Below are 12,112 nucleotides of genomic sequence, written 5' to 3'. Positions count from 1 at the left end.
CTGACCACCTCCTCTCCCACCCCACTCCACTGTGCTCAAGCGCCATCAACCGGCGTCGACCAGGCCACTACTTTCGCATCCCCACCGTCCCCCACTAGTGTCGCTCATTCGTATTTCTTCCTGTATTAACTAATAACAAATCTTAAAATCATCATTGAGTAAACAAATGAAACATATAATTGAAACAGTATGACAAAACTAGTGTGTTTTAATTTCTTAGTAACAACACACAATTTACAAAAGGATATATAATCAATGAAGAACAACAATATGTCTTGAAACATTGAGGAATCTTGACAATACAAGTTGACGAACTTTAATGGCGATTTCCAATCAGATTGTCTGAGCAATTAAACAACGACATTACCATTGATTAATTTACCTGGGAACGGTGGTCGTCGTCGGTCGATGGCGACTGACCATGGTGGTTTATGGTGGGTAAGGGGAAAGGGCGGGGTGGCTGGATGGGAAAGGAATTAAATTAGGTTTAATGTTTTTTTGGTGGGTATGAAGGGAGAAGGGTAAAGTCGGGAAGAGTGGATAATTTGTGTAGGATTAAGTAAAAAGGTGTGCAGGAAATAGCAATTACGTAATTTTTTTGGAGTGCTATTTAAACATTACTTCTATGAGACCAATAAAGTTGTTGACTTTATGTCCTCGATTGGACATTTTGTCTAAAACTTTCAAGGCGATTTGAAAAAAAGTGGCTTTAAGTTACATTTATTACCCAAAATTTCAAAATAGGTTGATGGCGAGAATTAATCTAATTTTCTTGCCTTCTAAAAACAAAATTGAAACATAGGAGTATCCAACAGCCAAACCTCGTATTACTACAATTTACAAGCATTCTTTTATTACCCAAAATTTTATTACCCAAAATTTCAAAATAGGTTGATGGCGAGAATTAATCTAATTTTCTTGCCTTTCATTTTCCATTTACAAATGCAACACCAAAAGAAACACACACTTTATCCATCTTCTCCCAACACCACTCTTTTCCCTCCACTATCCACCATTGAAATTGAAGAAGAAGAAGATGGCTGAAGGTCTAACTCGACCAATACTCCTGCCATGTCCATCTCCTCAAAAACCTCCTTTTCATGAACACCATACCCAACCATTCAAACCCAACAACAACAACTACTCTCCTTCCCTAACTCCACACCCAAAATCACCTTCTCCACTCCCTCTTAAACCCCTTGTCCAAAAAACCCTCAAAACACCCAAAAATCCTAACTTTATAACTACCCATCATCCTAAATCCCCCCTTCACCTCCCTAAACGACGTCGTTCCCTTGGAAAGTTCCGAGACCCGAATCGAGGTAAACCCTGGTCTCACCATGGCCTCTCCCCTCAAGGTCAGCAAATTTTCTTACTTTTGAATCACCCACATTTTGATTCTTCTAATTTAGGGTGTATTTTGGTTGGTTTGTGTGAAAATTGTGGAAATTGGGATGTGGGTAAGTTTGATTTTGAGTTATTGAATGCTGATATATTGGGGATTATCAAGGGTTTAGGGTTTTATAAGAAATGTGAGTTGGCATTGGGTGTTTTTAATTGGTTTCGTAGTCGAAATGAGGGTAAGTTTTTGTTGAATGGGCCTGTTGTTGCTGTTATGATCACTATTCTTGGGAAAGAAGGGCATGTTTCGGCTGCGGCTTCTTTGATTAATGAGTTGAGTAAGGATGGTTTTGATGTTGATGTTTATGCTTATACTGCTATGGTTAGTGCTTGTGCTAGTAATGGCCGGTATAGGGAGGCGATAACCGTGTTTAGGAAGATGGAGGATGTTGGGTGTAAGCCTACATTGATTACTTATAATGTGATGTTGAATGTGTATGGAAAGATGGGGATGCCCTGGGCTAAGGTTACGGAATTGGTGGATAGTATGAAGAGTGATGGGATTGCTCCTGATTTGTATACTTATAATACGCTTATTAGCTGTTGTCGTCGTGGATCTTTGTATGAAGAAGCAGTTAGTGTTTTTAACGAAATGAAGTTAGCTGGTTTTGTGCCGGATAGGGTGACTTACAATGCGCTTTTGGATGTTTATGGCAAGTCAAGACGTCCAAAAGAAGCAATGAAGGTTTTACGCGAGATGGAGATTATTGGGTTTGCGCCTAGTGATGTGACTTATAACACACTGATTTCAGCTTATGCGAAGGATGGTTTGTTGGAGGAAGCCATGGAACTAAAAGGTCAGATGATAAAGAAAGGGATTGTCCCTGATGTTTTTACATATACTACGCTCTTTTCTGGCTTTGAAAAGGCTGGCAAAGATGAATGTGCAATGTTGGTTTTTGAGGAGATGAGGAATGCAGGTTGCAAACCTAATATATGCACCTTTAATGCCCTTATCAAAATGCATGGTAATCGGAAGCAATTTTCTGAAATGATGAAGATCTTTGAAGAAATGATCAAGTGTAATTGTAGCCCTGATATTGTCACTTGGAACTCTCTTTTGGCAGTGTTTGGGCAGAATGGTATGGGCGCCGATGTCTCAAGTCTATTCAGTGAGATGAAGAGGGCGGGTTTTGTACCCGAAAGAGATACTTTTAACACATTAATAAGTGCTTACAGTAGGTGTGGTTCTTTTAATCAGTCAATGGCGATTTATAGACTAATGCTGGAAGCTGGAGTTGCTCCGGACCTTTCGACATACAATGCTGTTTTGGCGGCACTTGCTCGAGGAGGCATTTGGGAAGAGTCTGAAAAGGTAATTGCTGAAATGAAATATAGTCAGTGTAAACCTAATGACCTGAGTTACTCCAGTTTGCTTCATGCTTATGCCAATGGAAAGCAGATTGAGCGAATTCACCAGCTTGCCGAAAAAGTGTATTCAGGGGAAGTAAAACACCAATCTATGCTTCTGAAGACTTTAGTTCTTGTATATAGCAAAACCGACCTTTTAGTGGAAACTGAACGGGCTTTTATGGAGTTGAGGAACAAAGAATACCCTTTAGATATAACTACTCTAAATGCAATGGTTTCGGTATATGGTCGCCGGCAAATGGTTGACAAAGCTAATGAAATCTTGGATTTGTTGATGGAACGACAGTTCACGCCTAGCTTGACAACATACAACACTCTCATGTACATGTACAGCAGGTCTGGACATTTTGAGAGAGCAGAAGACCTTCTGAAAGATATTGTTGCTAAAGGACTGGCTCCCGATATCATTTCATATAATACTGTTATATATGCTTATTGTAGAAATGGTCGTTTGAGGGATGCCTTTAGGATATACTCTGGGATGCAGGGCATAGGGATTATCCCGGATGTAATAACCTACAATACATTTGTTGCAAGTTATGCAGCAAATGCAATGTTTTTGGAAGCAATAGATATGGTTCGTTGTATGATCAACCATAGTTGTAGACCTAACGAGAACACTTATAATTCCATAGTCGATTTTTATTGTAAATTCAATCGCCCAGATGAGGCTGCTATATTTGTAAGTAACCTTTGCAAACTTGATCCTTCTCTGCCAAGAGATGAAGAGTTAAGGTTGTTGGATCGAATAAGAAATAGTTATGCAAGATAAACATTATCAATCTTTCTGTGAGTGGTTGGAATATGAAATTTTGATTTGTCCCCGTGTTCAAACAGCCAAGAGTGTAATTTTATGAGCTGTAAGGGACATTTGCTTCCTTTTCGGTTGGACTACTGCTGAAAAGTTGAATTCATCATATTCATGGTATGTTTCCTCTCGATATACTTTATTTATACTGGCTGGATGGTTATCAAAATCTTCTTTTCTGGGTAGATGATCATGTTATACACGTCTTTCAGGAGGGAGGAATAAATCAAATTTCAAACAGTTTGTGTTCTTTTTATGAGATCAACTGGGGATTGCAGCCATCTTTTGTGGGAATACAGGTTTGATATCATCTCCATTAAAGTACTATTCTCTGTAGCTTTACTCGTTCTAGACATAACTTCGACCAACCTATTGAACCACTTAAGTGAGGTGAAATACAAAAGATTATCATGTGAATGCATGTACTGCAATCCCTACGTTATCAATCTAAGCATAACATGTGGTTCATCGTTTTCATGAATGAGAGAATACATGTCTAGTAAGCACTAGTAATCATTCCAATGTCGTTTTCTTTATTCCTAAATAAGAACTCCATCAGTTTCCAGTGGAAAAAACAATATTGTTCTATCTTGGCAAAACGTAGCCACTTCAATAGTTGGCTTACGGATAGTTCACTCAGTAAATACAAGATCAAAAACAAGTCGTCATGGTGGATGCGTACATCAGTACTTGCACTCATGTATGGTTTTGATTTTGTTATATACCACAACCTCTTGATTGGCCATGATCTCCTTCTTTTTCCTTTTCCTTGATTTTTTCTTTCTTTAAAGCCACTCTTTATGATATAAGATTACCGTACACAAAATCCCGCCAGTGGGCACCGCTGAATAAATGCCCATCGGCAGGCAGTGGAATTTAAGGTTAGATCTCAAGAGCGGGAGACTATGATACCATCAACCTAGTGGTTCTCCACCCTCGATTATTTTATCGTTTTAAGTCTATTATACATCTCTTGCATTCTGGGCAGATAACATAGAAATTCTTATCCATAAGTAGGATGCTAGTAGATCTAAATTTGGGTATGTTAACTATGTGTGAACCAAATCCAGATTATTAAAATAACATAGAAGCTCTTATCCATAAGTAGGATGCTAGTAGGTGCTTATCTCTGTCAGTGGAATTTATATAAGATACCCGAATGTGTGCTCATCTCTATCTGTGTGTGACAATTCCAAACGAATCACCTAATGGTATGTTTGAGAACCTTGAATTGGAATTGAATTCCGTAATTGAGACATATTAGGAACCCCTATAATTTGGAATTGGAATTGACTCAATTTCTTATCAATTCCAAGCTAGTTAAAATTTGGGGTTCTCAAATACCTACCATATAGTAGTCATTTCAATTCTATCACTTCTTACGTTTTATTTTGTGACGCAAATTTCATCACGATATTTTTATTTATGATATTTTTTCTGATCGCAAATATTTTCCGAGACAATATTTAATGTTTTCAAATATAAAACATCCAATGACCTTGACCCATATCCGTCTCGCCCAAGTTCAATTCCAATTTTATGGGTTTCCCAAACACAATTTTGGAATTGGATTTGGAATTGAATTCAAACATTTGAATTTCTACAATTAAATTCATGAAAATGAAATCAATTCCGTATTTCTAAACACTACCTAAACAAATTGAGAATTTGCTCATCTCTGCCAGTGGAATTGTCGAAACCCAATTGTTTAGGTGAATCCCTTGGAATTGTTAAAACCCAATTGTCTAGGTGATGGTTTTAGTTTTGTGGATGCTCTCCTTTTGACCTATATGGAGCTCTTGGTGCCTTTTGCACATGCAAATTGATTTAGGTTCCCATCTTTGTGAGTTTTTAATAATTCACTGCGAGGCTGTAAATCAGAGCTTTGGTTTTCCCCTGAAAAACACTTTGTCCAATTTGTGACCATATTCTATGCCTCTTCATATCCCTGCTAATGTTGCATCAAAGTAAGAACTTTGCAGCTGTAGTTCTTGTGGGTTAACTAGGAAGTAGGAACCCAATAAGGCTTCACAGTATTAATGAAGCCTTTAAGGCTATGTGATTCACCGATGAAGCTGAACTGTTGAAGTGTTTAAAAAGAATGGCAACAGACTCAGAAAAGGACTTCCGAGTTGATGCTATAGCTTTTAAGTTTGTTGGATAGCTTTTGGAAATCTGTTATCTATGGTTTTATGTATTTTTCAATTATTTCATTCTTTAAGATGAATGAAAGGATAAGTTTGTTGTCCTGGTATGAAATTTTGGTATTGGGACCTACTTGTGAAAGTCTAAATTTCCGACATAGTTAAATTGCTTCTCTCCAAAGTGCTTTTACGGGATGACAGTCATCATCACTGTAATGCGTCTTTTTCAAGGACCCCTAATTATTCGAGGAACTCCCAATTTTGAAGGTTATGGAGTCTCTTTTATTAAAGTTGTGACACTACGAGACGTGATTTAGATGCATGACAAAGTACAGTCTTTGGTTTAGAATTTTAGCAATATCATAAAAAGAAGCCCCTTCTCACCTCTCATGACTTCTGTTCCCTCTTTTGAAAGAATGTTGCAATCATGTAGAAGCGAGAGGATCCTCTAAAAGTTTTGTTTTTCAGTTGGTAGTAGCCTATAAGGTGAAAAGAAAATTTCATCATAAAGTATGCTTAAGAGCAGAAACATTAGTGTGGTTTCATAGTGTTTAGAAAGGATGGAGAACCGACTATCTTGAATTTTGAGTCTTGTCTCTTTGGTATTCTTCCATGACCCTTTCAGGATTAAGCAAAGGGTGGAGACTAGAGATACCTCCCATCCTCCTTTCTTCCCCGGTAACAATCCACTGGCCTGCATTTCTAATCTGCGTACCCTCGCATAGATATACTTACATATGTGCACATATGTATATTTGGAATTCCACAAGAGAGCTTCGCTGAGCTGTACTGCTACTTGTCAATTGGAAACCATGATTGGTCAAAGATTACAACTATTGTTTAAATCATTTTTTATCCGAATCTGGATTCTGGACTCCTAAAAACATAGCAAACGAATTGACTTGGGAGGGTTAAGGCATTCATAGAGTAGGCGGAGCCACAGGGATTAAGGCAGTGATTCCATGTCGTGGCTTAAACCAACAGCACAGGGAGGTAAAGAATGATGTGCTTTAAAGCCTGTTTCTTTTTGAGATATGTTGTCTGGTTTATGTGCCATGGTTGTTGAAATTTGAACAATTTCGAAAGTTGCTTTCTATATTTGTTGTCTTCTAGACCATCTCCTAGCTATTTTATAAAAACTTAGTGAAGTCCTTGTGTAATGTTCTTGGTTGCTTTTGCAAGTCGCTGGTATATGATCTAGAACGATACCATTTACTTCCGAACTTAGATATGAAAGACATTTACATTGTTAAGTTCTTTTGAAAGTTTCTCCGAAAGTAAAAAGCTTTTGTTGGAGATAGTTCTAGGAAGAATACACGTATGGTAATCTTTATTTTTGTGTGAGACGGATTAACAGATGGTGCATTAATTCGTCATTGCAATGTTGCTTGGAGTTTGTGGTTGAGGCTGATTGTTATTTGAAAAAATCAGTGTGAAGGTCAGGGCTCGGTTGAATTAATGAATTTCTCAGTTCTCAACTTCTCACCCGTAAATTTCGAGGCTTGGGTTATTTGGGTAGTACGAAAGATGAGGAGCTTTTTTGTGTGCTAAAGCATCACTTGCTTTTTAGGGTATCCCTTGTCCTCTTTTACTATGGTAGAAATTTCCCACTTTAGTCGATTGGTCGCTGAACTTGAGGCTAAATGTGTTTTCGCAAATATACAACTCCGTATCATAACTCATAAGTAGTAGTAGGTCTCTTGAGAGACTCTCACTAAGTTATCGAGAGACGTTTTAGTTGACATTTTACTTAGATTTTGGGAATGTAGGAGTTGAACCTGTCTTGACTCTTGAGGGATATCTTATTTGCATATTCTCATGTTTACTTCATGCGCAAGAGAGCTAACCTGTCAATCTGTCATGTATTAATCTCCTTAGAAAAATTCTTAGGCCCTTACTGGTGGGCCCAGAATGAGACCTTAACCTATCATAACTTAGTATTATCACCTGACAATTGGATGACTATAAAATACTTTTAGCAAATTTATTTTATAATATCACCTTACAATTGCATAACCATATCAGGTTGCTTTCCTTCTTTATAATATGAGTAGGTCTTGATTAAGACCGTCTTAAGTTAAGATTTTTCACAAGCGTCCTTTTATTTTTGCCTTACTTAAATCGGTTTTGAGTGCCGTCTTAATTTCGGATGGTCTTAACCTAGAATTTGTGTTATAATATATCCCTTTATCTCGGTTATTTGTCTACCTTTATTTATTCTTGTGAAGAATATTTTAATCAAAGGTAATCAAATGAACGGACCCATGTTAGTATATTTTATATTCTGGTTTAGATTAGGAAATGATGTCGATCCAGTGATTTTGCTATCCTATACAAGATGAGAACTCTGACTCAGGCAGAAGATTTAGTTTTTTTTTCCCCTTTTTTGGCCTCTTTTTGTGGAAGTGAGTATGAAATGGTTGTTTTTCTCCTAGTTTTAGATATCGGGTGTAGTCTTGACCTTGTATCTGACTCCGTGTCATACATGTTGTCGATACCACAACATTCATGGCAGTAGATCTTGGTTTTAGTTTTGATTTCAGAACTGGTTATAGACCTTAAATTGTAATTATCGTTGTCTTAGCTGTAATTATTCCGCCTTAAATTGTACTCATAGCACCTTGATGAGTCAATGAGTCAATGTGATCGCGGTAATCTTAGTCCTGAGAGCCATGAACTTTGAACTCAAATAGATACCTTTCCAAGAGATGTTATCAACTTCGGTTTTTAAAAGGCACGGGGCTCTTAGAGACGTACCTCATAGACGCTAATCGTAACGTGATGTTGCATGTATTAGGGCTGATATGGTAAGGGGAAGAGCATAATAAAAGAATTATTATAAGGAATAAAAAGGAAATTGCACTGTAGTATGTGTCGCTAATCGTGACGTAATGTTAGTCTTAACGACGGCCTAAAAATTTTCTCACGTCATAAATTTGATTTCCTTTAATATTTTATGTAACTTTCTTTTTTTAGATTATTAATGTATGCCCTAAGGGCTAAGGGCACACGTTAGAAAAACCGTTTATATATAATATTCTGTAATTACTCAATGCTATTTCAACAGTATACTTCATTAGATATTTATATTAGTGTTTTGATTGTCCTGATATTAACCCTTTTTTATTTATTTAATTTGTTTGACCTTATTTTGGTATCTTAAAAATCCCCGTATATTTTTCCGGCATTATTTGAAGAACTAAATCAAATAAAATACTGATTAATTTGGAAATATTCAAATGACAGAAATATATTTCTTGTCATTGATGACATGTATGTAGACAAAAAATCCAATTACAAATAATAAACAAATACAAAGTATTTGCTTCCCACAATTTCAAATTTGAATCGTGAAGAACTACATAAGCTATTGGATGATTTCCAAGTCTAGTCAGAAGCCACCTCTATAAGACTATTAAACCCAGATTTATAATCTCCTTATGTTTTCCTTCCTAAGCTATTAGACCGCCTTTCTTCAATTCTCAGCACATCCATAATAATAGAACTAGAATTACTTTTAAACCGATTTTTCACGTCATGGACTGGTGGTGGCGAGGAGCGGCCGGTGCCATTAAGCACGTAAATGATCTTATCTTCTCATTTTTTTCGTTGCATATTTCCTCGTGTTATAAACCATCTGCGCTTCTTATATTATTTTTGTGTAGTTTAGCGGATTATTGATTTTATGTTCTTTTCTATATTTTCGCATTTTGAGGTGTGCGTTCACCCATGAACGGTTCTAAATGATGATTCATGTGAGCCGACCCCATATCATTTTGGGATTAAGAGTCTGATGTTATTTGTCTTGTTGCATGCTTCCTCAAATTATATTACCTATGCTTCTTAAAATATGAGTTTCATAGTTTGTCGAAGATCTCGCAATTCTTGAAGCAATTTTTTCTAGGTCATGATGGAACAAATGTTTTCGTATTTTCAAAAAATGGGCTGAGTGTTGGCCAAGTTTTATGGGATCCAAACCCAGACTCATGGCAGTCATGTCGGTCCTAGACCCAGACTCAGACCCGGTATAGTTTAAACTGATCTAAAATTCTCATATTCAAATTTGGATCCGTGCAGAGACAAGAGACAGGAGATTTCCCTTCAAAGTATCAGAACGTAGCGCTCATAGTTGGTGTGACTGGCATGTCGGGCAATAGTCTCGCTGACATGCTTCAGCTTGCTGGTACACCTGGTGGCCGGTGGAAGGTTTATGGTGTGGCCTGTCGGCCTCAACCCGAATGGCAGTTTCACCACCGAATTCACTACATCCAATGTGAAATGGCAGACCCACAAGATAGCCAAGCTAAACTTTCACGCCTAACCGATGTAACTCATGTTTTCTATGTTGGCTGGGTCAATAAATCCAGCGAAGATGAAAGCCGTGTAGAAAATGGCAATATGTTGCGGAATGTTCTTAAAGCGGTCATACCTAATGCTCCGAACTTGCAGCATATTTGTCTTCAAACAGGTCAAAACTCTTCTATCCCTTCTGCAAATGTTGGATTTTCTGAAGATCTGGCTAGAGCAGATAGTTTGGGTTGCTACTCCGGTATGGAAAATATATTATCCGAGGAAGTTCGGAATAAGGAGAATCTGACATGGTCAATCCATCGACCGTCAGTAATGATCGGGTTTTCTCCCTATAGTACTAGGAACATTGTCGGGTCACTTTGTGTTTATGCTACTATATGCAAGCATGAAAAGAAACCCTTAAGGTTTCCAGGGATCCAGGCTGCTTGGGACGGTTACTCCGAGGGAGCAGATGCGGACTTAGTTGCGGATCAACAAATATGGGCTGGACTCGAGCGTCCTGGCAAAGGGCAGGTTTTCAACTGTAGTAACGGGGACAAGTTCAAGTGGAGAGATCTATGGAAGGTTTTAGCAGAGGAGTTTGAGGTCGAGTATATGGAATTTGAAGAATGTAGTGAGACCCTGGAGGAGATGATGCGAGATAAAGGTCCGGTATGGGATGAAATAGTAGAGGAGAAGGAACTCTTGCCTACGAAATTGGAGGAACTTGGTACTTGGTGGTATGTGGATTATGTGATCAGGCGTGAGCCTGGTTCAGGGAGCGACGTTAGTTGCAGCATGAACAAAAGCAAGGAGTATGGTTTTGACGGTTCCCGTGACACGGTTGAATCTTTCCGATTTTGGATTGAGCATACACGGAAATACAAGATTGTTCCGTGATATTCCGTCACCCTGTGTCCTGTGTATATTGTCATCCTTCGATTTTGAAGGGTCGAACAAGGTTAACTTTGACCGATACTTTCTTCACTATAATACTGTAGCTACAAATATTTTTTATAATAAAATAATGATCACAACTTTATATACTTGCGCAATGCATGATAATTTTGTGATAATGTGTTATGCTAAATCCTTGAAAAATTATATAGATTTGTCCCGCTAATTTGTCCTGTCCTAATCCTTTATTTGTTCTCGGAAGAGTTAATTTACCTTAAGACGGATTAGTATCTATCTTAACAATAAATGATTCAAATATCATCCCCTTGAACATATAAGACAAATATTTTATTTTTTCCGATGTATTTTGATTTTGTCTTATTCATATTATTTGATCCGTTTTAAACTTAAACGGGTGTATTGTCGTTTTTCCTTCATCTATAAAATATAATTAAAAGGCTGCCCTAAAATGACAAATAAATGCCACCTAGACAAAGCCGCGTACGATCTAAAAAGCCACCTAGATTAAAAAGTAATGTGACGTGATATATTTAAATGTGATGTTGCATATTTGTAATGTGACATAACGAATTAATGCCACATGATTATCAATTTATTATTACATGACATTTAATTTAATCATTTATCTAAAAATTAATTTAATTCAATTATATTTGAAATATTAAAGGATATTATCATTATTCTAAAATTAATTTTTTTATATTAAATATATTGTCTTCCAAAATTTATATAACCCTTACAAATTAACATCAAATTTCATAATTTATAATTAATATTGACACTTTAATTTAAATTTTTGTAATAAAACATGTTAATAAATTTAAAAATTTATAACTAAAATTGAATTTTTAATTGAATTTTTTGTAATTAAACATTTTAAAGAATTAATTAAACCTCTTCATATTACTAAAAACTCACCATTATAACTTTACTTACCAAACTTAAAGTTATAACCATTTATACTATAACTTTGGGTTGCATTTTAAAGGCACGATTTTATAGTTTTAAAATCAATTTTCAAAAGATAAAATTCTTTGAATATGTTTCGAAATCATGTCTGTATATGATAGAGATGAAATACGTTTTGTTTAGAATGGATAATTTACGTTATCCTATTGGTTAGTAAGACGACTTTTGAGTCATCATGCTACCTAGGGTTTGACCTAGGGTTTCAGCTAAG

General features: G+C 36.7%; 2 protein-coding genes across 3 annotated transcripts; both read left to right on the top strand.

Annotated features, from left to right (window-relative positions):
* The first annotated feature begins 916 nt into the window (after window positions 1-916).
* LOC141592620 (uncharacterized) lies at window positions 917-3,556 on the top strand. The gene has a single exon (XM_074413360.1). It carries the CDS (start codon window positions 1,037-1,039, stop codon window positions 3,542-3,544), a length of 2,508 nt encoding a protein of 835 aa, XP_074269461.1. The 5' UTR covers window positions 917-1,036; the 3' UTR covers window positions 3,545-3,556.
* LOC141592621 ((S)-8-oxocitronellyl enol synthase ISY1-like) lies at window positions 3,553-11,060 on the top strand. Of its 2 annotated transcripts, XM_074413361.1 has the most exons (3): window positions 3,553-3,697; window positions 3,793-3,879; window positions 9,802-11,060. In XM_074413361.1, exons 1-3 carry the CDS (start codon window positions 3,695-3,697, stop codon window positions 10,912-10,914), a joined length of 1,203 nt encoding a protein of 400 aa, XP_074269462.1. In that variant the 5' UTR covers window positions 3,553-3,694; the 3' UTR covers window positions 10,915-11,060. The 2 variants fall into 2 exon arrangements, with proteins under 2 accessions (XP_074269462.1, XP_074269464.1); XM_074413363.1 differs by lacking the exons at window positions 3,553-3,697; window positions 3,793-3,879 and adding an exon at window positions 9,037-9,303.
* The last annotated feature ends 1,052 nt before the right edge of the window (window positions 11,061-12,112 follow it).

The sequence above is a fragment of the Silene latifolia genome, chromosome 7 (genome assembly GCF_048544455.1).
Source record: "Silene latifolia isolate original U9 population chromosome 7, ASM4854445v1, whole genome shotgun sequence".
NCBI lineage: Eukaryota > Viridiplantae > Streptophyta > Magnoliopsida > Caryophyllales > Caryophyllaceae > Silene > Silene latifolia.
This window is presented reverse-complemented; position numbering and strand designations above follow the sequence as displayed.